Below are 25,145 nucleotides of genomic sequence, written 5' to 3'. Positions count from 1 at the left end.
TATCACTGAATATACTAGAATGTTAACGGTTATGTAAAATGTAACATTCATGTATTATGTTCTATATCTCATGGGATAACCCCATTAAGTCCCTGCCTGTGCAACTCTTATTCTCATGCAGTGTATACCTGTACTGTTTTTTTGTGCAGCTTTAGGTATTTTACGTTTTCAGGTCTTTCGTATAATTACTCGTCGACCTTAGAGATGAGTCAGGGACAGGGAGTTCATTCACGACTTTCTCCCACCCCACAAAGTCATGATTTTGAAGATTTTGAGAACAGACACTGAAGGAACAATCTCAGATTTATAGATTCAGAATGTTTTTGAGGGCCCCCAACTTCTACATCTTCTCAGGAATGATTGGCCCCCGGTTTCAATCATAGTTGATTGTCTGAATTTCCTGAAATGGAGAGTGCTCATTGGATAGGCTCAGACGAACAGGAAAAAAAAAAAAACAGTCGCACCTCGTCATGGTGAACCGCCTTCTTTCCTGACCAACCCGCATAAGGCCATCTTCCTTTTTTACTAATTTCTAAAAGGAAGACTCACATCATCCACAGAGTGGACGATGCACTTTCCCATTCTCACCATGCCTGATCTAGTTCCTGGTTTATTGAGACCAAGCGTTCACTACTACCCACAAGTAAATACTATTTCTTCATGTGTATCACAGGGCCACTCTGTTCTCTCAAATACAGTTTACAATGGGACTCACAGATGCCACAATTGTCCCAGATGTGATTGAGAGGAAGCAGAACTTTTTCATTGATTATGGGAGGACTCTGGAGGTGGAAGAGAAGGGAGGTCAAATCTCACTTAGCCAATTATGTTTTAGTCACTCTGGAGTGGGCTGTTTCGGATATCTTCAGTTCAAATAAATCCATATTACAATAATGGATTCCCTTCATTATTCATATGGATTGGGTCAGGTGGAAACACTGAGCCTGATTCAGAGTTGCAAGTGAGTAAAAAAAAAACTGGGCAAAACCAGGTTGGTTATATTTTTTCTGTGCAGAGTAAATACTGGACGCTTTTGCATGTAGCTCATAAATGTTTGTTTTATCTCTAAAAACGACTTTAATGCAATTACAGATACACCATAGCCTGTGCGTGTAAGTGCCTCAGTATTAATTACATTTTTTCTTCTTCATTTTATTATTTATTAACAGTTTCTCATATAGCGCACACATATTCCGCAGCGCTTTTACAGAGAATATATGAACATTCACATCAGTCCCTGCCCCAGTGAAGCTTACAATCTATATTCCCTACCACATGTACACGCGCACACAGACATTCCAGGGTTAATTATTTTGTGAGCCAATTAAACTACCAGTATATTTTTGGATTGTGGGAGTACCCAGAGTAAACCCACACAAGCACGGGGAGAATATATAAACTCCACACAGTTAGGGCACGGTGGTATTCGAACCCATGACCTCAGTGCTGTGAGGCAGTAATGCTAACCATAACACCGTCCGCACTGCCCTGTTCATTGATACAACATATGCCACTGAATGACATACATACCATAATTAGGGGTCGATTCTATTAGTTGTGAAGGGTGAAAGGTGGCGTTCCAATGGCGTATAAAAAATTAATTATGGCTAATAGGATTGACCCCCAACTGATACAGTTGTCTAAAGCTGGCCATACATCAGGACGACATGTATATGACCAGGTCATATGCAGGTCGTGGGACCCGCTGGACAGCACATTGTTGCACGCGATCCGTCGCACAATCAGGCAACATTGGATATTCGTCATGCCTTTAGTATATAACATAATGTTCTATTTTTCTTTTTTTACTAGTTTAATGTTGAGACTTTTAGTTATTTATTCAGCAAATAAACGTGTCTATACCAACTTCATTCAAGAAATATATTCTGTCTGAAATATACTGATATATAGGGGTTCAACAAAAATCTGGACACAGCACGCAGACAGCATGAATGAACTGGACACGAGTTTTCAATGTCAAACCGGACGCGGCACAACGTTAGTGAATCATGTCTGACCTCACAGACTTTCAGAGAGGGCAAATTGTAGTGACTGTGTCTGTGACAGCAGTAGCCAGTTTATTTGGGATATCGCGAGGAACTGTATCAAAGGTAATGACGGCATATACCTTTCCGGAAAAAAACATAATCAGCGTGGAGCGAATGCCAGAGAGGCATTGAGGAGGACTGCGGACAACCATAGGAAGACCAGCACTGCATAAGTCCCGTGTTCTTCAGCATGTCTACAGTGAGGAGGGAACACGACAGGTACGATATTCATGGGTGACGCTGCAGTTGTAAACCCATTGGTAAACCCAGCAATGCCAAAAAGCCCACGATTTCTGACATCTAGTCGAATGAAATCATCCTTCATCCTGTACCCAACTGCAGGACAAGTTTGCGTATGATCAGGACGGTCTGGTGCCAATAATGCCAATAGTGAATGGTGGAGTAATGATATGGTTCACGGTTCAGTCACTGCCAAGGAGCAGGTAGACAATTTCGGCTGATCAGGTCCATCCCATGGTGCAGACATTGTTTTCGGCAAGTGATGCCTGGTACATCGGGCACCGATTCCTCCAGCTTGTGTCGTCCAATCGTGGTTTTCTGAGAAAGCAGACAGGGCATTTCATATTCCCTGCCCCGCAATCACAGAATAAACATTATGGAGCCCCTGTGGTTGGTTTCGGAGAACAGGGTTCAGTCACGTTATCTGCCTCCAATATCACCCAGGGAAGTTGAACAGGTTTTGCATGAAGAATGCTTAAAGATTCCATTGTAACCGTTATATAAAACCACATACACTTTATATATATTTTTAAAGGATTGATTCCCAACAATTTCTGTGGTTTATGTAAGGGACACAATGAGCAGCAATCAGTCTCCCGACAGCCAGGGGGCACACCCAATAAGTAGAGATCAGTCTCCCGCCAACCGGGGGATGCGCCCAATGAGCAGCAATCAGTCTCCCACCAGACAGAGGCGCACCCAATAAGTAGCTATCAGTCTTCCGCCAGCAAGGGGATGCACCCAATGAGCAGCGAACAGTCTCCCGACAGCCTGGGGTGCACCCAATGAGCAGCGATCAGTCTCCTGCCAGCCAGGGGTGCACCCAATGAGCAGCGATCAGTCTCCTGCCAGCCTGGGGTGCACCCAATGAGCAGCGATCAGTTTCCTGCAAGCCAAGGGATGCACCCAATGAGCAGCGATCAGTCTCCTGCCAGCCTGGGGTGCACCCAATGAGCAGCGATCAGTTTCCTGCAAGCTAAGGGACGCACCCAATGAGCAGCGATCAGTTTCCTGCCAGCCAAGGGATGCACCCAATGAGTAGCGATCAGTCTCCCATTGTCATAGAGATGAACCATGTTGCGTCACTTTCGGCTCTGCCTGCCGTATCATTATCAGCATCTCCAAGTGCTTTTGCCCAACCAGCAATCCACTGGGAGCTACCTGTGCTGCCCTCCGACATCTGCACCGCACTGACATAGGTGGAGGAAGCAGCGGCCAGACACAGAGGGACCCGATTCCTGACCACACACTACTCCTCCGCTACTCCTTTATAGAAGGACATGCATACCGCACACTTCCACGCCACTCGTAAATTTCAAATGAGAGGAGGGGGGTACTCATAAATGAAAAGCCTAATCCGGAGGTACGATAGCGAAAGAAGGTTAGGAACCACATCTATACATGATTGCTGACAGGTATATTACACAGATGCTAATGTCAGATCTGGCCACTAGAGGCAGTGTTGCACCAGAGTCTATACATGATCCCTCACAGATTTACTACACACTTCTGGATGTCAGTGGAAATATGAAGGAAACAGAAGCGCAAGATGTTACATAATGTGAGAGAACACCAAAAGCTTCTACCGATCCATTATATAGTAGCTTACATTGAATGACTTATGTTAAGTGCATAAGAAAGGGTTATAGCACAATGTGACAATTATGTTACAGTTTAAACTCTAAAAACAAGAGTACCCAATCACCTTTGCTAGTACAGTCGGTCAGTCATATGAAAGGCAATACTGGATAGGCTGTAATATATGCATAATTCTAACAGCATCAGTATTTAAGCTTAGTAAATACTGTGCTATACATATGAAGCATTGCAGATGCCACCTGTGTTCCCTACCTTCAGCTATCAGTAGCCCCAGCACCCCATGTGACTGTGTCTCAGCCAATCTGACATCACCAATAGACATTGTACCGGCTAATAAAGATGGCAGCATGTGGGCAACACAGCAACGACCAATCCAAGAGTGTGTTGGTAACTGGCCTGGCAATACACTCGCTGTCAATATTCCAATAGCAACAAGGGGGCCATTCTTCTGCACAGACCTCACCTACGGTATAGTAGGTGCCCTAGTAGTATTCATACCCCAACCTTCTCCTCTACCCACAGTCTGACTACACTGGCATGTGGGCATATTATAGATATTATAGTGTAACTATTAGGTTGACAGGGTTTAGGATAACAGTCAATTGGTCAACCACTATTGTCGATATGCAATAAGTTCACATTGCCAAGAGGTCAGCACAATCAAACGGTTGACTTCGAAAATGTGAAGACAGAAAAAGGTGTACATGAGTTTTTCACGTTGACCCCCAATTAGTGTAACGAGTTTGCTCGCCATGCTTTGGACTCACACACTGTTATTATCTCACTTTATGCCGACATCAATGGAGAAGTAAGAACAAGTCAGTTTGAAAAGAAAAAAATCATGTGTTGACCTATCATCCAGAACCACTTTTTGCGAACACATTGCTTCCCTCACTGTTCCCATCATCCACTGCCCACTGCGTTCAGCAGCATCTTTGGGTCTGGACGCCCTGCTGCTGTCTGTGTACTATGACAGCCAACTCAGCAATGTTTATACCACATCCATGTCCTGCAATATTCTGCCATCTTGTTTTTGTCTGTGTCCCTTATAAGGCGCTGCGGATCCCTTGTGGTGCCATATAAGGATTATTATAAGGATGGTAATTATTTCCCCCAGAACACAATATGGCTCTATGGTAGTTCCTGCATGGATACAACATTACCTAGAAAGCCCAGGACATATCCCAGCACAGCAGGAATATAATCGTTTGTCGCGCAGAAGCCACTAGAATAAAGCAATGAGATGGTAGAAAGACAGAAGCACCATCAACTCCTTCTCTGGGAGAGCAGCCACCGAGAGATGCCATCACCTCCACTGCTGTACAGGAACAATCCCCAACCCTATCAGTAAGGTGGGCGAGGGCCGCTTACACAGCAGAGACCGTGGAACAGGAAGTGCTGTGCTGGAAGATTCCTGGGGAAATATACAGTATGGCAAGGAGCCCATTGGGTCCTAGCAATATCATATGGTGCTGTAGGTTGTACATGTCCTAATGACACCCCCCCCCCCACCCACGCCTGCTGTTCCACCCTGGCGAGGGTCTAGTGGGGCATTCCCTCCCTCAGGTGGACATGATAATATCTCTGTGGGTGCCGTCCTATTGAGGACCTGGAAAACCCACCTTCACGTAGCAGTCTGCTGAGTGAGGTCATGTGGATGTGTAAGAGCCTCTGCTGTGAGGTCACCTATAGCCATTAATCCTTGCACCTCACGTACTGGGCCCTATGCCCGAAATCACGGTCTCCCATCTTACATGTGAGGAGCATACCTGACGGTCAGACATCTATTCTCCCCAACATATTACAGAGCAGCGAGCTGCCATAGAACCGGCTCACACCCAGAACAGCTGCCGGGCACAGTCTACGGACTCTACGTTCAGTCCGACAATGTGATATAGGTCAGATTGGTATAAGTCATATTATAGAAGAGCGAGCAGCACTGACCTGCAATGGATTCTGGGAGGAATTCCTGCAGCCCCTGATGGTCACCGGCATCTAGCTCTACACCGGCCTCAGCTCCTGTGTATAACAATAAGAAGCCAGTGTTACACATAGACACACATATGCAGAGACAGATGGGGCCAGCGTCTGTGTGTAGTAGTAATGACCTCATGCACTGACAGTTACAGGAGGAATATCCAGCTATGCTCCTCAGCCACAGCAGATTGTCTCGCTCACATACTTCCACCCCTGACTTATATGGATGAATTTGGGTATTATGAAATTGCATTATTTCAGAACAATTTAATAATTACTGGCCTCCATGGCAACAAAGTTCTCCAGGTTAGATATATGAAGAGTGGAGAAGAGCGCCATGGCACCCAATCAACTTCTGAATATAATTTTATAGAATGCACTTGATAAATGTCTTCAAAGCTGATTGGTTGCCCCCCAAAAAGGGGTGTGTATGCAGAGGCGCAGGTATATGGATCCACCCACCATCCCTTACCTCCAGTGTGTACAAGATAAGGGCATTTCCCATGCAAGTCTGCGTTTCCGTTGCAAGCGGTCATATACTATATGTGCGGAAGATGACCTGACGCCTGGTGGCCATCTTTATCTTAATTCCTTCCGACCGTATTTTCATAAGCAGAGTATCTGACCCAAATGCTCTACAGGAGACAAACCCTAGGCACCAGCCTTTTTGCCAGCAGTGTTAACAGCTGCAATGGGCTGCCCAGGTCGCAGATCTAGGTGTACAGACCATCTTACTACTATGCCTCTATCTAATTGGGCGGAGCGATAAACAATATACAAAACAGCTCCAAACAATGTACAGTTACACGTCAGCATCTGCCAGGGAAAAGGCTCTTACATAGAAGGTAAAGGACTGAACTCTGGAAGCTTATAGTTACTGGTCACCTCTCTCCCCGATACGGTCACCAAGGGAATCAATACCGGCTACACTGGGTCTGTCCAGTGGCTTAGGCCCTCTGGGTACATGGGGCCTTATTCTAGTTCACTCTGACAAAATCCTTCTTAGGTGGACAAAACCATGTGCACTGCAGGTGGGGCAGATGTTACTTGTGCAGAGAGAATTAGATTTGGGTGGGGTTTTACTTCAAAGTGAGATCTATATTGCAGTGTAAAAATAAAGCAGCCAGTATTTACCCTGCACAGAAACAAAATGACTCACCCAAATCTAATTCTCTCTGCACATTTTACATCTGCCCCACCAGCAGTGCACATGGTTTTGTCCATCTAAGAAGGATTTTGTCTGAAAGAGTGAACTAGAATAAGGCCCATGATGAGGCGCAGGTGTAACTGGCTGGGCTAATACCAGGTATCAGTGAGATCATGAAGAACACCATCAGGACCGACAGACGATGCTACCCAAAGCAGCTCTGTGCTATCACACTCGTACCGGAGCAAGTTTCATGGCTGGAGATTTATGAAGCAGTATTAAGAGAAGTGCGCAGACGCGGCCTGGAGTAGGGAGCACTTGTCAGCTCTCCCGCATTCATCCTGCTTGGAATCCTGATTTTAGGAGATCTCAGCTCTAACGCTGCTGTGGAGATAACCTGCACTCTGTGGCCCCTTCTGAGACACTTTACTGGACTCCTGATCTGCTGCCTGTCTACTTACCACCCAATGTTTTCTGGTTCCTAGCCATGTGGTGTGGCGTCCCTGCACCTGGCGGATGTCTCCCTGTGCAGTGTGCGGCTGGTGCTGTCCGCCCACTCTGCTGGTCTGTGTGTTGCAGCTTCTCCTCAGTAACCTTTCCCTGCAGCTGGCAGCGCTATTTGCGAGATCTGATCCCCGGCATTTGAACGCTCGTTTTGTTGCTCCTTCTGGCGTGTTGCTCGAGACCCGCGGCCCTCTTGAAATCCCCCTGCTCCTTGGACTTGGTGACTTTGGCGACTTGCTAGCCGCTGCCATCTTGTTGCCTTCTAAAATTGTGGATGGCGATTTTTTTTTTCTTCTGATTTCTAGACAGCGGGTCATTTCTTCTGGGCCATGGAGTATTCTCTACAATGAATCCTCTAATATTATGCCAGGGGGATATTTCTTCTATGCAGGGGGATATTACTTCTCAGTGTTGTGCATATGGACAGTGCTGAGATAGCGATGTGCAGGAATTCAATCTGACTCTCCAGTTCTGTGACTGAATAAGTTATGGATCCTGTGTTCTATCTGTCGGTGCCTTCAGCTGACTCCTTTTGCGGCCTTACTACTGGATGTCCTGTTCTGGCTACAGTTCCTCCCAAAATTCTATTACTAGTACTACTGGTTGCACTAAATTTCCACAAATTGTCCACTGTATGTATGGGATCCTCTCCTGCTTATTATTGTGCATGCTGGAACAATGCTGCTTCTGAGAGTTTCTACTTAATATTAATGAATGATATCCCAGTATGCCTCTCTATTACAAATGCCGTTTCCATGATTATTTTGCCTTATACTTATATAGTATAGTTAGTGGGAATAGGGGACTATTGTTTTGGAATCCAGGTATACCTAAATTGGGGGTAGGCTATACAGGGTGGGTGGGGGGGGGGGGTTAAGTGGTGGTTTACTTTGGGTGGCTTTCTTTGATTTTGTTTTATTTTTGTGTTTATTTTTTTTTATTTTTTGGTAGGCATTGTTATTTTGTTCTTAGATTTGGATAAATGTGACAATACTATGTTTTTGAATGTATACGCTATTCTTGCCCAAGCATGTTTTCTTTATAATCTGGTTTACTTCTGACCTGGCCAGCCCGAATGGCACCTTCGGGTGGTTACGGTTTTATGATATTGTCCGTGCTATAAGTGATGCATTGACATCCACTATTTATATTGCTGCGTTTAATGCCATATGATACTAGATCTCTTTTATGTTTGTTTTTAGTTTAAATTTAGAGGGTTTTGTTTATTGTACTTTTATAAAACTCAATAAATATTATTGCATTAAAAAATAGAAGTGCGTCATGGCAGCAGCTACGTACCATTTCATAGAATGCAATTACTTCAAAGCAGATTGGTTGCCATGAGCAACTTCATTAAAGTCCCAATATCCTCACCTTCACACGTGCCCTTACGCCTCACCTACAATCCCATCCACATTCCTAATAAAGTATATTACTCTACCCCTCTGCTCTCCCACCTACTCTCAGATCCAGATAACCCTCCAGATTACACTCCTCCCTTTATGCTGTAAGCACTGACGGCAGGGCCCTCTTCCCTGTTATCCCCATACCCCACCCTTCACCTGTGACCGATCTGTGTGCCCACTCACTTTATAACTGGATTTAACACCAATGATGCTGTTGTGATAACTATACCCAGCTCTTGCCCACATAGTTACTATCCTGCAATATGACCAGACTCGCAATAATCACACTTATGTCATGCCCGTTACTGGTGCCCAGAACCTGCCTATATTCCATATTAACATAATACATCCAAAGCACCGCTGGGTATCACAGTGGGGGGGGGGGGGGGAATCCCAGCGGCACTGACCTCTGTGCATATCCCCTGCATGAGAATACATGCTCTCACCTGAACTGATCTCCGCAGCGATGGCCTCTTCCTTACATTGCTGGTAACACATCCCATCTTCTGGTAAAGCCTATCATACAAAGAACATGTGACACATATGTATACCGCGAACACTGTACATCTCTACATGACTCACACATAGGGTGGAGACACAGGAATAGCACAACGGGGCCGATACTATTAATTGCAAAGGCTACGAGGTGCCGTTACTGTAATGTTTAAACACCAGCTACGGCACCCGATCTCGCATTCTGGTTTCAGCCAGAATTTGCTGAAAATTGCTTACTACCCTATGCAAATTAAAGCCGTCATCGATTGCGCCTGCTGCGGTGATGATTTGTGCTTGCAAATGAATCGCGGCTTATAGGCTCAACTCCAATGGTTCCTCTACCTGATATTCCTCGCTGATCATCCTGTTCTCTTCTTCCATACATGCTGACGTATAGAGAGAGGTCTCACATGGGTCTGCAGGATGTGTGGGGTTACATTCACCTACAAGGAATGGACACAGATTAATCTGTATGAAGAGAACTGATGCAAGCACATCACAGTCAATTATATGGTAACGGAACCAATGGGGGGGGGGAAAAACCACAATCCCGGCTCACTGCTGACGGTGCATTCTCCTGCAGAGCCGCAGCCAGCAGCAATGGGAGAAATGTAGATTTTTATACTTACCATTAATCATGGCCTGTGCATCCAACAAAGACCACACAGTCAGGAACATGAAGGAGGAACAGAAAGGAATGCCCTTCCACGCACATTAAGACTCTCCTCTAGCCTCCAAACTTTCAAGCGTTCCCTGAAAACTCTCCTCTTCAAGCAAGTTTATCATATTCCAGAACCCTCACATAACCTCCAGTAGCATTTATATCTAATGGCATCCCATCAGGACAGTCTTGTAATCTGGTGGGACGGCCATGCTATGGTATTCTATCCTTCTGTATCCCACCTATTATCCCTATAGATTGTAAGCTTGCGAGCAGGGCCTTCATACCTCCATGCGCTATATAAGAAACTGTAAATACATTTTAAAAAAGGACACAAAAGAATGCCACAAGTGACCCATAGTGACATCAGAGAACAGAATTATATTGATACCATTCTCTCCTTCATCCATGGAGGACACCCGATCACTGGGAACATTCTTAAACTGTCCCTATAAGAGGGAGTTTTAGAATTAGCGATGTATCCAACCTAACACTGGCATTTTTTGGGGGGGAAAAAAAGGATGAACTCGTTAAATCTAGTAAATTCTCGAAAATCCCAGGTGGCTGCCTGGCACCGCTGTACAGCCGAGGTCCTGTGCCGTCAGGAGGCATTCACTGATCTGGTAGAGTGCGCCGTCGCCTGCCCCTGGTCCATCTCTGGGTATCTTACAATACCAAGAGGTAAGTTCTACACCTTCGTATTTTAAGGGCTCTACTTCCAGTGATAACCTAGGGTCACAGTGTCCTAAGCAAGATGGAACTTGGAGACCACTTTGGGGTGAAAGGAAGGCTGTAACACATAGACCCCGATTCCCAAACTCTCCTGGCTGAGAAGACGGCCAAGAGAAAGACAGACACCCGATGAGCAATTCCTACGGTACGTCACAAAATCCCAAAGCTATAAGCACCAAATTTAGCTCTCCAAATGCTACAGGGGGGTAAGTACAGAGTCTGTAGATGCATCACTCACTGTAACATATGGCAGATTTATCAAAGCTTGAACAGGGATAAAGTCGGGAGAGATAAACCCACCAACCAGCTCACACATGGAATGTAACATGGCAGAAGGTGATTGATTGGTTTTTCTTCTCTCTCTTCAAGCTTTGATAAATTTGCCACATAGTCAGCACTGCCGGCCACAGATTCAGGGTTTCTGAAAGAAGGCTGAAAGGGATGAAACATACAGAGTGTTACACCTGTACCCATAGCGTTCTGCAGAAGTCTGGACCACACGGTCAGAAACACTTTGATCTCAGGCTCGTGGCTTCATCTGCCAATGTCCTTACAGCCTGCTGAGATTAACTCTAGCGATTGGGCCCGGTCATATGAGGTTGGGTCATAAAATCTGCTTCCAGTAATAGAAATAATTATCCCCGGAGCAGCTGAGTCTCTCACCTGGGCTGATCTCAGTAGGAATGTCCTCTTCCTTACACTGCGGGTGATATATCACAGCTTCCGGCTCAGCCTGTCATACAAGGACATGTGTCACATACATGTACCGTCTGCACTTTACATCTCTACAGGACGCACACAGGATGGGGACATGGGAATAACACAACATCCGGCACTGTGGGAAGCGGATGTACAAGGAGGAGAGGTCAGAGCAGGTTCCTCTACCTGATATTCCTGTGTCACTGTCCTGTTGTCTTCCTCTATACAGCCCGGAGAGTACAGAGGGGTCTCACAGGGGTCAGCGGGAATCCTAGAGCTGCAGCCACCTGCGGGGAATAGATACAGAAATACATATGTATAGACAGACTGGTGGTTTGTAATGTAACTATTGCCATATTTATCTGACAATTTATGGACTTTCCGACACTCGACATTGTGGAGTTAGTGACAGATCCGACGAAAACGGACGGGATTCTGACTGTCGGGACATTACGGAATCCCAGATTGAATACCCCCACAAGAGCCAATACAATAGATTAAAGTTTAGTTATTCTGTGTACATAGTTTTGTTCATTTGGTCGACAGGGTCTAGTTGGATCTCAAAATGTCTACATGCACAAGGTCAACATGGAGGAAAAAGGTCAAGGTGAAAATTGTCGACACAAGAAGGTCAACATGAGGTTTTGGTTTTGTTTTTAGGGTGTGATATTTTATCTATGAGCACATGGAACCCCAATTAGCGTACCGCTTCGCTCGCCATGCTTCGGGGCACTTGCCTCGATGCGCTCATCCTCACATGCAATGAGTTTTAAATAGCTAAAACTCCTTGATAAATGGGCCCCTACATAGAATACAATTACCTGAGCTGGTGGGATCAGGGACCGGCTCCTCTTCCTTACACTGCGGGTGATACATCCTGTGTTCCGGCTCATCCTGTCATACAAGGACAGAGATATTATTACAGCGAGCGTCTACACCAGAAGATAAATATAGGACGGTAACAGAATGCAGAAGATAGAATGTATCCAGTCCCGCTACCTGATCGTCCTCTATGACAATACAGCTCTCCTCCTTTATATACTCCCGGGAATACAGGGGGGTCTCACACTGTCCTGAGGGGATAGTAGAGCTGCATTCACCTGCGGGAGAACAGACAATGACAGCCATAAAGCAATGCTTAGTAATAACAGCAGAGGCCATTATGGACTATGGGGGAAACATGTATCATCCAACCTTCCACCAGCTTTGGACCCACATGCAAAGCACAGAGGGGCCAATTAGGCCTAAATTACAGTGATCAGTAACAGACAAACACCCGGGAGAGGGGCGGATGGAGCAATATAGAAACACACACCCTAAGAGACGGCCTCTTACCCACTGAGTCACGCAGCTGCGGACGGTCCTTGTGTCCGCCTGAATAATCCCACTCTGTCACAGAGAATGAGACCTCCACGTCGTTACACTTCCCAGGCACCTGCAGCATAGGAGGGGAGCTGGTTACATGACTTACCCACACAACTAGGAGTACCATGTAATACATTCTACTGCAGGTACAATGGGGGGGGGGGGGGGCGGGGCGGGGGTCATGGATATACAGTATTACAGATTGTGACCAATCACTAGGAGTCATGTGACACTTCAGCACAACACAAATTATTGGGAAGTGGTCGTTAGGCTGACACATATAAGGTTGATATACATTGGGTCGACCACTTAAAGTCAACAGGCCGTAAGTCAACACAGACAAAAGGTCTACATGGCTAGTCGACAGGGTCATTTGGCCGATATTGGGAACGTTGACAGTCAAATATCGACATGGGTTTTTCACTTTTTTTGGGGGGAGTCGACATGTGCCGACAAGCGGTATTTCATGCTCTACCGTCCACTAGGCCGTGGAGGTAGAATAATGTGCCGAGGCTAGCATGGCTCACGCGAGGGGACACGGTGCAACGATTCATTGTCTATGTCGACTAGGTCAACATTCGGGACACAAACATGACAAACCTATGTCAACCTTTTGACTGTCGAACTTCCCAATGTCGACCTAATGCACGTGTCGACCGTGTGACCCTGGCAACCTTATGGGTTGTACAAATGGTACAATCCAACATACAATTTTAACTATATAGTCACAATCGCATCAGGATTGCATGCAGATCGCACAGGTTTTTTATCTTGTGATCCCGATGTGCGCTCCCGGGACAGCGCAAATCAAAATCCAGATACACATGGCAGCAATGACTACATAGTGCAGATCTACACTATATAGTCAAATTGCATGCATGTCGGGTGGCTTGCTGTGCGATTCGATCCTGATCGCATCGGGATCAAATAACAAGCCATATCAACCTTCAATTGGTCGACCTTATGATCCATACCTCAAATTTCTAACTAATCAAAGCCCTTTTAGCATTTATTTAAAAAAAAAAATGAAAATAAAAATACTACAGCATTCTCCCCAGAAATATATAGCTATATGTATGAAAAGAGCGCTTACCTTTTCTGTCTCTCTGTTATATATCTCTGTAGCTTCCAGGATAATCCTATCACAGTTCCCCTCTGTTGGTGCGTGAGGCGGAGCCTCCATGTTTGGGCTCTGGGTGCGGCTGCTTCTGTCTGTCACCTGATCACTCGATTTTCTCACAACAATAAAATCCTATGAGACACAGGGAATGCCCAGATACAGGCACATGTACACGTCACTATGATGTATATGTACTGTCCTACATACAGACATGTATAACATGTAACAGTCACTGTACATGCTGAGCAGCCTCATATCAATGACACCGACAGGATACAGAGCAGATGGCCTATGTTTCCGCTCCTAATTGAGCACCATAGTTACTCAATGTATATAAACTAAAGGACGAACACAGGTGACTTGAAATAGAACATAATTCTATAGAAAGTCTCACACGTGATGGAGGTAGCCATTAAGGGCTCCAAATGATGGTACTTATGTAGTATCTGGACGCCCGATTATCGCATCGCATCCGACCAAATCGCATGCAATGCGATGCGATGGACCCGATTTTCCATAGGATTCTATGGGAAAAAGGGTCCTTTTCATTTCCCCACTATCCAACTACGCATGGAGTTGGATATAAACCTGTGGCGAGCGTAGCGAGCCACCGAGCCCGAAGCGTGGCGAGCGCAGCGCGCCCCGCGAGGGGACGCGGATTTGTTAAAAAGTATTCTGCATCCCCTCGCCACGCTTCGGGCTCGGTGGCTCGCTAAGCTCGCCACAGGTTTATATCCAACTCCATGCGTAGTTGGATAGTGGGGAAATGAAAAGGACCCTTTTTCCCATAGAATCCTATGTTAAAATGGACTCAGGAGTTAAGAATAGAAAGTGTGGCGAGCCACCGAGCCCGAAGCGTGGCGAGCGCAGCGCGCCCCGCAAGGGGACGCGGACACCTTTACAGGTATACGCGTCCCCCCGCGGGCTTCACAGCTGTCCGCGTCCGCTCGCCACGCTTCGGGCTCGGTGGCTCGCCACACTTTCTATTCTTAACTCCACGCCGACGTGGATAGTGGGGTTATGAAAAGGTCGTAGGATGCGTACCGCCGCCGCTCGCCACGCTTCGGGTTCACGTTGATCGTGGGGTGGCTTTAACAATTGTGGGGGCCATTTCACACTTCAGGGTGCCTATTTGGCCTCTGTGGGCCATTTTACATTGTTTCCTATGGAAAAATCGGGTCAATTGAGACATTGAACAGGAAAATCGGGTCAATTGGGACATTTAACATTGTTCCCTATGGGAAATCGCGGGCATCGCGTCGGTCGCATCGCATGCAATTTTTTTGGTCGCATGCGATGCGACCGACGCCATTTTTTTTTACTAACGATGCCCACGATCAAAATCGTGGGCGCCCTTCTAGGTAAAGAGTACCGTAAATTTACTAAAATTAGAGTTCTATTAAAGATGTAGTGTTGCCCATAGAAACCAATCAGATTATATATATTATCTTCTAGAAGGTGCTAAATAAATAAGCAACATCCTATCTTCAATAGAACTCCTATCTTACTAAATTTACCTCATAGTGAGTTGATGGTTTACAGCAGGCATGTCCAAACTGTGGCCCTCTAGCTCTTGTGAAACTACACATCCCAGCATGCCTTGCCATAGTTTTAGCTTTCCCTAATAGCAAAACCGTGGCAAGGCATGATGGGATATGTAGTTTCACAACAGCTGGAGGGCCATAGATTGGACATGCCTGGTTTACAGGGCACTAGTAATTTGGCTAGAGGGGAATGGCAGCTGGTATTACCTCAGGTACTTTGCACCTGAAGTTCTGCTAGAACACTAGTGATTTCATGCCTCTCACCTCTCTCGTCAGCAGACAGATAATTTCCATGGTGAGACTCAGCAGCTTGTCTATGATCAGGTCTTTGTTTCGATCAATCAGTAGCGAATGCCGGATATGTTCCAGGAACTGGACCTCCATGGTTGTGACGATTCCTAAGGGAAGCCATTACAATGTTCTGTCAACACTATATACAAAGTTGTACAATAAGTAAGGTAACAAGACCTCTCACGGTGTAATATCCTCTATGTCATTCTAATTCCCCACCAGGCCACAGCAGGTAGCCCGCTGCTTCCCTCACGGCCATTACACTTTCTGCTAATGTCAGTCATATCGTCCCAACATCTGGTGTAAGATGGCGACGCTGGTGGAGACATGGTCACACATTGAGGTGCATCATGTGATCAGATTTCCGCAGCTAAAGTGCCCATCGGCAGCTGAAATTCATCACCACGTAATCAGCGTGTGCGGTGATACCGTCATGTCACAGAGACAGCTCTGGGTTTGGTGCACTATAGCCGCTAGGCATTGTTACTGCGGGTTCTCCTATATACCACATCTAAGCGAGCTGGAGATATCCCTTTAAGACCCCAGTTCTATGTCACAGTGAAACAAACAATGATGCTGGTGTAAAATTCACTGGGCAGCAGAATCTATTAATAAGCCATGTATACATTTATAATATACATTAAAACCACTCTTAGCTGAGTATGACATTAAAACAACCGGTACTTGTGTATTAGCCGGGCGCCCAATTAGCATACGTATGCAGGCATAGGGTAAGCGACGCTGTCTGCGTAGTCCAACGGCTGCCTAGCGTAGTTAGCATAGTGACTCCGCAGCAGCCCAACGGCTGCCTAGCGTAGTTAGCGTAGTGACTCCGTGGCAGCCCGGCTCTGTCCCCTGCGTCCATGGCTTTGTCCCTGGAGTCCATGCCAAACCTAGTGAGCGCCTCTCACACAGTGCCGGTAACCGCCAGATCCCCTGCGCTGGCGGGCACTGACTGTGACTACGCTGATTCTGGCAGGGATGCTCGCAGGAACACTTCGATACTTCTGACTGACTACGCTGGCTCTGACTGACTACGCTAACTACGCTGGCCGTGGGAGCACTACGCTGATTCTGACAGCGCCGCTACACTAACTACGTACCGAGCGCCCAGCCAATACACAAGTACCAAACAACCTAACCTATGGAAAGTACAGGATGGCAGCGGTCAGAAAACAGACAGCGGCATCACGCTGAAGAGAATCTCAATAGGGGCAGGAGTAAGTATAGTTACCATATACCTCTACCCCCTAACCCTCCCTACCAGATGCCTTACCCCACCCATCCACACACACACAGCCAATCCCTGACCCCTTAGTGCCGTGGTTCACAAACTTTCTTAGATCACGGCGCCCAAGGATAAACGTTTTTATTAATTTGGAAACAAAGTCATCCTTAGGGTCAGTTATGTGGTGGTGCACAGTTGGCATTTCTGATATCACTTCCACCACAAATAATTTGATTTAGTCCTGTACCACCAACCTGCAAGAGTGCAGGGTCAATCAATCTGCAGATATATCTGTTGTCAGATCGAGCAGCGTGTTCCCCATAGACACTGCCTGATGTCACAAGGACGGACACCCATCTCCTGTGCGGGTGTAAGGGCTGTCAGCAGATTGCCTGTAGTGTTCATTCTAGCACCCGCTATCTTTAAAAACCCATGCAGATCCTGTTCCCTGTCTGGGGTGTCGCTGTCTGCTGTGGTGTTTCTAGCACAGGTCTGGTTTGCATATCAGTGCTGATATACAGACCACACTGTGCTAGAAGCACTACAGCAGACAGCAACACCCCAGGCAGGGAAGAGGAACTGCATGGATTTCCAAAGATAGTGGGTGCTAGAATGAACACTAGCCTGGGTATGGGTCATAGGGTCATCAGTATTATTTTTTAATATTATCAGTCTCTTAAATAGCACACACATATTCCGCAGCGCTTTAGAGAATATTTGAACATTCACATCAGTCCCTGCCCCAGTGGAGCTTACAATCCATATTCCCTACCACATGTACACACGCACACAGACATTCTAGGGTTCATTTTCTTGGGAGCCAATTAACCTAATAGTATATTTTTGGATTGTGGGAGGAAACACGCAAGCACGGGGAGACTATACAAACTCTGCACAGTTAGGTTCAAGATGGGAATCAAACCCATGACCTCAGTGCTGTGAGGCAGTAAAGCTAACCATTACACCATCCGTACTGCCCCACCAGTATGAAGGTGGACACGTGAAATAGGTTGACAATGGGAAGGTCAACATGAGTTTTTCACTTTTTTTGTCCCGAATGTAATTGAAAGTCAACATGGACACAATATCAGTGTACCGCTGCGCTCGCCATTCCTCAGGCACGGTGCCCCGCTGCACTCGGCACACGAATATATTCTCCCTCCACACCCTAGTGTATATGAAATATCGCCTGTCGGTAAAAAAAGTGAAAAAACTCATGTCAACCTTAAGACCCTGTGTACTTATTTTATGTGCCGACCTAGCGACCATTTGCTCCCAAACGCTGGGAAACAAAAAGAAGCAATTGTTGAGTTAACTTCATGAGATTTAACAAATGTATCCAATTTGTCTGATTGACTGTTTTCTAGCGTTTCGGGGAAAATGGTTGATTGCCATAATACCAGGTTTCTGTTTCCACCACACATATAGGACAAATCATTCTGACGTGTGACGATATTGGTCATCTCAGACTTACTGAGCTATAGTGTTTGGGTACTTGTGTATTAGCACGGCGCCCACTTTAACTACGTACGTTAACGTAGTGAAATCGCATCGCATAACGTTCTATTACCATGCAATGAGATTTTACCCTTCCCGCCCCGTGATAATCCCGCCCCCTGGCACATCTGGCAGGATTTCACTCTGAGGTGATTTTGTGAGGAGATAAGAGGTGTATTAGAGAGCTACAGGGATTTCGAGGTGTTTCACTGAGTTTTGATAGGATTTGATCGATTTGAAGTGTTTCCTGCGATGGCAGCATCTTCTTCAGCATCTTCTGTGACCCTGTTCACACTGCCGCAGAGTGAGGAGGACGCTGTTCGCTTTTTACAGGAGCGTCACCTGCTGCCAGTGATGGCGACATGCAGTAATGGACGGGGTGTCATGGGGTATGAGGTTGTCCATAAAGGAGTGTATGTGGAGGTGCCACATCAAGAACTGTCTGCAAAAGGTGAGCCTGAGAGTGGGGCATTTCTTTCCGGGGTGCCGCTTGCCATTTGTCAAGTTGCTCAGGTTCATTTACTCCTGGTCAGAGGAGATGACCTCCATTGAGTTCTGTGACCGGGAGCTCAACATGTCCAACAAGACAGTTGTCCTTTATAATGGCTGGATGCGGGAGGCATGCCAAATGGATTTGATGGCGCAGCTGCAGGGCCGCATTGGGGGCCCCGGACAAATAGTCGAGTAGATGAAATTTGTCAAGTAGATGAAGGTCTATTTGTAAAAAGGCAGAGCAACGTGGGACGAGTTTTACCCCAACAGTGGGTGTTTGGAGGAATCTCGCGTGAGACGGACCAATGCTTCATGACCCCAGTGCCGCAACGGGATGCCAGCACCCTGATGGTCACAATAAACTCTAATATTGAGCCCGGAACAACATTTTATAGCGACTGTTGGCGTGCTTACAGCACGAAGGAACTACAACGGGCCGGATACCACCATGCGCGTGTTAATCACAAATATAACTTAGTCGATCCTGAAAGCGGAGTACACACGCAAACAATAGAGTGGCTTTGGGGATGTGCTAAATGGAGAAATAAGCGCCATCGTGGTACTGCTCGCCACCACTTAGAATCTTACATGCAAGAGTTCATTTGGTGAAAATGTCTGGTAGGTGATAACCCATTTGAGCGCATAATACATGCCTTAACTCTGCTACCCAAAGCCGATTGACTTTTTAATTTCTGTTGTTTTTACTGTAATTGTTATTGGCCTATCATTGCCACTTTTATTGTTCATTATTGATGCTATTAATTGTTCTATGATATTTAATCGTTATATCTTCAGTAAATTAATACAGTTATTCGTTAACACATGTTGTCATTACTGTGCCAGATGATTGATATTGCTGGTCTGAATGTGTCCCCAACTATCCACGTCATCCCGAAGCGCGGCGAGTGCAGTGAGCCCCGCGAGGGGTGGCGGTACGCGTCCGCCCGACCTTTTCATACCCCCACTATCCACGTTGGCGTGGAGTTGATTCTACATAGTGTGGCGAGCACAGCGAGCCACCGTGCCCGAAGCGCGGCGAGACCCGCGTAATACATGTAACATAATTATTACGCTGTGCTCACCACACTATATATAATCAACTCCAAGCCAACGTGGATAGTGCGGTATGAAAAGGTCGTTCAGCCGCGCCCCGCCGCCGCTCGCCACGCTTCGGGATTACGCGGATTGTGGGGGGGGGGGGGTTGTCCAAAAAAAATGACATTATACATTTAAAAGGTATAGCACATTAAATGACATGATTGTATGTGCAATCAGCATTAAAAATATAGGATGCGATAAAAAAAAAAAAAATCACATGCCATACAATAATGGCATGCGATGCGATGGGATGCGATTTTTTATCGCACCCTATCTTTTTAATGTATTCACTGACATAGAGCAGTGAATACATTACATACAATAATTGCATCGCATCGCATGCCATACAATAATGACATGCAATGCGATTTCACTACCCTGAATAGCCCACTACGCAAATAACGTAGTGGGCACCGTGATAATACACAAGTACCAGTGTTTGTCATATTGTACATATATATTATATTGTAAATATATTGAACAACTCCCAACCCACGCTGTCCTCTGTGTACAACGCTCAATCCTGACTATCGTCATACATATTATTTCTAGAAGGTGATTTTTGGTGATGCTCCCTTTTTTCTCCCTTCATACTTGGGAGATACTCTAAAATACCATTTTAAAGCAAAGATTAAGTTCTCCACTTCTGACAAATTGTTCATTTAGAAGTGCACAAAGTATCGTTTGTTTAAAAATCGAAGTTAAAAATGGACTTTTGGCCCTTGACTTCTTTCCCTGGATGCGTTGATACAGATCAGTTTTGCTCAGCTATTCAGATTGGCTACAAGTGAGGTGGTTCTTCTTTCATCCTACTACACACCACCAACCTCTATCAAATTTAGCGTATTTTGGAACTGATTCAGGTCGCTTGCTGCTTTGGGAGAGGCTTAATGCCAGGCAAATGTACGCCCGCCCTCTGCGAATCCCCTCAGTACCATGCCAGGGGATGGACGCGAACATGTCCCTCGCTTTCAGCCGAAGGGGAGAACTCGACCCCTTTCCAAGCCATGCTCGAAAAAGGTTACCCCCTTTATTTGCATGCAAAATTTTTGCACGGCCCACCTAGTTTTATTTATTTACAGTTTCTGATATAGCGCATAATATACCTTTGCACTTTATAATTGACTATTAATGACTGCACGTCCAGCTGGGTACCCGATATCATCACCAGAAGATATCGTTCACGGAGTATGCGCTATAGCGTTAAGCTGGAAATTGTGGACCATTTTGTCCAGTGTCCATTTTGTATGGGGCTTTTAACTGCAGGTAGCGCTAGAGAACTGGAGCCAGCTGCCTCTCACCTGGACCACTACAGTGCCTGGAGGACCGTGTTTGGGAACCTCTGTCCCAGTTGCATCTCAGGAGTCAGCTGAGACCAGGGCCCTAGACAGTCTCTGAGGGCTGGAAGCCATTATGGTGTTGCTGGCACTATATTATCTCCCAGCAATGTATAATGACCTGCAGACGGTGAGATGGCTCCAGCCCTGTGCATCCTCAAACAACATGCACTATTTGCCTGGTTATAATGATGGTAATAATAACAGAAGCTCATACCTTACGCCGCAGCAGGATGTGTCACTGGCTGATGGATAAACACTATGCAACACAAGCCTTTTTACACCAAGGCGGCGCAAGGGCTGATGGGAGCTGTAGTCCTTTCCAGTACGCACAGTAAGGATTCAGGAAGCTCAAGAACTACAACTCCCAGATAGCATTTGGTTGCGTGGGGATCCATCAGCCGGTGCCCGGAAGACGAGATGTGTACAATATGGACAATTGAAACCACCCTAGTGACTCAGATCCCTCTATGGCGACATAAAGGGTGGCGGCCATGTTTCTGAAGACCCAAACTAAAAGCTGGCTATAGCAATTGTAGCAAACAAAATGGCTGCAGTTGTCAGTCAGGTCATGACTGAATTACTTGCACTAGTAGTAGCGGTGGTACCCTGAGCCGCTAACTGCAGGGAGCCCGGTTGTAATCCCACCAGTAGTACCTTACTTCTTCCCTCTAGTTAACTCGGGCCATTGCGGTGTGACCATTCATACCTCCCGAGACCCAACGTTGCTAGGAGGCGGAGCCCTTCTGTGAGAGGCGGAGCCCGAGGCTGGTCACATGTAGTGACTTCATCACGGCTCTGTCTATCGGAAGTGGCTTCACGAAAATGGCGGATGTCGCAAGATGGGGCCCTTTCCCACCCTGCACTGGGTCAACATTCTTCTTTTGGGAATAGTACCCTTTGGCATGAGAAGCAACATCCCTGGGGCACAATGGAACCTAAATAAAAGAAAATAACTTTATATAACAACAACATACCTTTCTGTTTTTCCGATTACAGCGGAGCAGTCCTACTAATTGGACACTGTCCCACTGGAGGGTGGGAAAAAAATTGGGGAGCTGGCAATTACCACAGGGTTGCCTACCTGACCCTCTCCTGGAGGGAGAAAATGCTCTGTTCCTGGACTTCCATGGTAATGTAGGTTTGCCATCACCTGTGGTGAAACACCTTTATTATAGGGATGGCCATCGTTGCCATTGCCATTGATGGTTGGCATAGATGGCAATTCAGCAACTGGCCATCAATAGTGCTAAACTATGCAATGGATGACCATTGATATTTTTACATATCGATGGTCATCCATTGTGTTTGATTGATTGGCCTGTGGGCCAATCAAAACACGGGGGCGGGGCTTTGCGGTGTCGGGGGCGGGGCTATGCTCAGTGTCCTGGCACTTTGAAAACAAAAAAAGCAAAACATTGTTTTGCTGTTCCATTGATGGAGGGAAACCATCTGGTTCTCCCCCATAGATGGCAAAAGTATTCTGCATCGGCCATGAACCATCCATGATTTTGAATCATCAATAGTCGATGACCATCCCTACTTTCTTATCAATTCCTAGCTCACCACAGGTGATGGCAATCCTACATTACCAGGGAAGTCCAGGAACAGAGCAATTTCTCCCTGAGGGTCAGATGTATCAAGCTTCAAAAAGTGATAAAATGTAGAGTGATAAACAGCCAGCCAATCAGCTCCTACCGGTCATGTTGCAGGCTGGGTTTGAAAAATAACAGATATGAGCTGATTGGCTGGTTGTTTATCACTCTCCGTTTTATCACTTTTGAAGCTTGATACATCTGGCCCTGAAGGAGAGGGTCAGGTAGGCAACCCTGAATTACCACATATACATGGCTTCTAACAGGAGTTGAGCCATGGGCTGCTCAAAAATCGCAGGGCATGCCCCAGAAATGACAAAAACAGGGGTTGCGGCACTTGGTATTGACCCCATTCAGCTGAGAGCATGCCAACCCCACCGTGGCCCATCCACTTTTTAGGGCCAACCCATACTTGCCTACGCTCCAAGAATGGAAATTGTCTTGACAAAAGGGATGGCCAAGCCTCCCGCATTTATCTGGCCCCACACAACCTCCTCCTCCTTTGGTCACATACTGGCATTCACAGCTCTTTGGGGAGGGGACGGGGTAAAAATTATGCCAATTGCATCATTTTAGTCCTTTTCTGAAGAGCCTCAAATTGTGGCATTTACTGAAATTGGGATGGGGCTTGATGACATCAAGCTCTGGACCCGCCCCCTGAAATGCCTCAGAGTCTCCTCTCCGGACTTCTCCTGGAGAGGAGAGTTTTATAGTAGGCAAGACTGGGTGGCAGATCCTGATTTAAACAATACAAAAGTTGGCAGGTATGTCACAAATACATTTGGGAAGAAATAAAAAAATGTGTCCATTAGGCGAAAGAAATATAGATACCGGGTAGAATAACTCGTTTTAAGGTAATACAACACAAATATAAAGTATCCCTACAATGTAAAAAAGGAGGTACAGCAGCTATGCCTCCATTCCCACCAATAGCTATTAGGTTGCAATGCTGCCAAATGTATTATTCCTTATATTGGCCTCTGCTGCCAGCCTAAAGGCTATGCATCACGGGATGTACGGTACTTGTTTCCTATCTGGGCGCCCGTCGCGGGCATCGCGGGTACATTTATGTATGGCCGCGACGCGACCGACGCGATGCCCGCGATTTCCCATTGAAACCAATGTTAAACTTGGAAATCGTGTCGGTCGCGTCGCGGCCGGCCATAAATGTACCCGCGATGCCCGCGACGCGATGCTCACGATTTCCCATAGGAATCAATGTTAAAAGCCGCGATGGACCCGATTTTACTGTTAAATGCCTCAATCCACCCGATTTGGCCATAGGAATCAATGTTAAATGGGCCACAGAGCCCATTAACCCTTAAATGTCCCCCCAAATTTTTGACGCCACCCCACGATCGACGCCAACCCGAAGCGTGGCGAGCGCAGCGAGCCCGCGAGGGGCGGCGGTACGCGTCCTCCGACCTTTTCATGCCCTACTATCCACTAGGGCGTGGTGTGAGAATATAATAGTGTGGCGAGCGCAGCGAGCCACCGAGCCCGAAGCGTGGCGAGCGCAGCGAGCCCCGCGAGGGGACGCGGATACCTTCACAATTATGCGCGTCCCCTCGCGGCCTTCACAGTGAAGGTATCCGCGTCCCCGCGCGGGGCTCGCTGCGCTCGCCACGCTTCGGGCTCGGTGGCTCGCTGCGCTCGCCACACTATTATATTCTCACACCACGCCCTAGTGGATAGTAGGGCATGAAAAGGTCGGAGGACGCGTACCGCCGCCCCTCGCGGGCTCGCTGCGCTCGCCACGCTTCGGGTTGGCGTGGATCGTGGGGTGGCGTCAAAAATTGGGGGGGACATTTAAGGGTTAATTGGGGCTAATTCAGGGTTAATATGGCCAAATCGGGTCAATTGAGCCATTTAACAGTGAAATCGCGGTCAATCAGCCTTTTTAACATTGTTCCCTATGGGAAAATCGCGGTGATCGCGGTCATCGCGGGCATCGCGACCATCCAATTTTACCCGCGATGCCCGCGATGACCGCGATCACCGCGATTTTTACCCCCGATGACCGCGATTTTGATCGTGGGCGCCCAGATAGGAAACAAGTACCGATGTACT

The 25,145-nt window shown here is 46.6% G+C and overlaps 1 protein-coding gene across 8 annotated transcripts in view; it reads right to left on the bottom strand.

Moving 5' to 3' along the window:
• Nucleotides 1-22,247, bottom strand: part of LOC146049695 (uncharacterized) — a 46,436-nt gene extending 24,189 nt beyond the window's left edge. For 5 of the 8 annotated variants that reach the window (XM_083166276.1, XM_083166277.1, XM_083166278.1 and 2 more), the window contains exons 1-11: nucleotides 21,698-21,856; nucleotides 15,802-15,935; nucleotides 13,967-14,125; nucleotides 12,844-12,943; nucleotides 12,508-12,608; nucleotides 12,330-12,402; nucleotides 11,695-11,795; nucleotides 11,473-11,542; nucleotides 9,759-9,859; nucleotides 9,368-9,437; nucleotides 5,832-5,906 (exon numbers count right to left, since the gene is read on the bottom strand). In XM_083166276.1, coding sequence (XP_083022402.1) covers nucleotides 5,832-5,906; nucleotides 9,368-9,437; nucleotides 9,759-9,859; nucleotides 11,473-11,542; nucleotides 11,695-11,795; nucleotides 12,330-12,402; nucleotides 12,508-12,608; nucleotides 12,844-12,943; nucleotides 13,967-14,125; nucleotides 15,802-15,921 — 970 coding nt within the window. In that variant the 5' untranslated portion in view covers nucleotides 15,922-15,935; nucleotides 21,698-21,856. Of the gene's footprint in view, nucleotides 1-5,831; nucleotides 5,907-9,367; nucleotides 9,438-9,758; nucleotides 9,860-11,472; nucleotides 11,543-11,694; nucleotides 11,796-12,329; nucleotides 12,403-12,507; nucleotides 12,609-12,843; nucleotides 12,944-13,966; nucleotides 14,126-15,801; nucleotides 15,936-21,444; nucleotides 21,590-21,697; nucleotides 21,857-22,137 lie in introns of those variants that run through there. The other 3 variants (XM_083166273.1, XM_083166272.1, XM_083166274.1) reach the window with 3 other exon arrangements.
• Between the last annotated feature and the right edge of the window lie 2,898 nt (nucleotides 22,248-25,145).

Source organism: Crinia signifera, chromosome 12 (assembly GCF_055691185.1).
Source record: "Crinia signifera chromosome 12, ASM5569118v1, whole genome shotgun sequence".
Classification (NCBI taxonomy): Eukaryota; Metazoa; Chordata; class Amphibia; order Anura; family Myobatrachidae; genus Crinia; species Crinia signifera.
The sequence above is the reverse complement of the archived record's forward strand: the minus strand, read 5'-3'. Positions and strand labels throughout refer to the sequence as shown.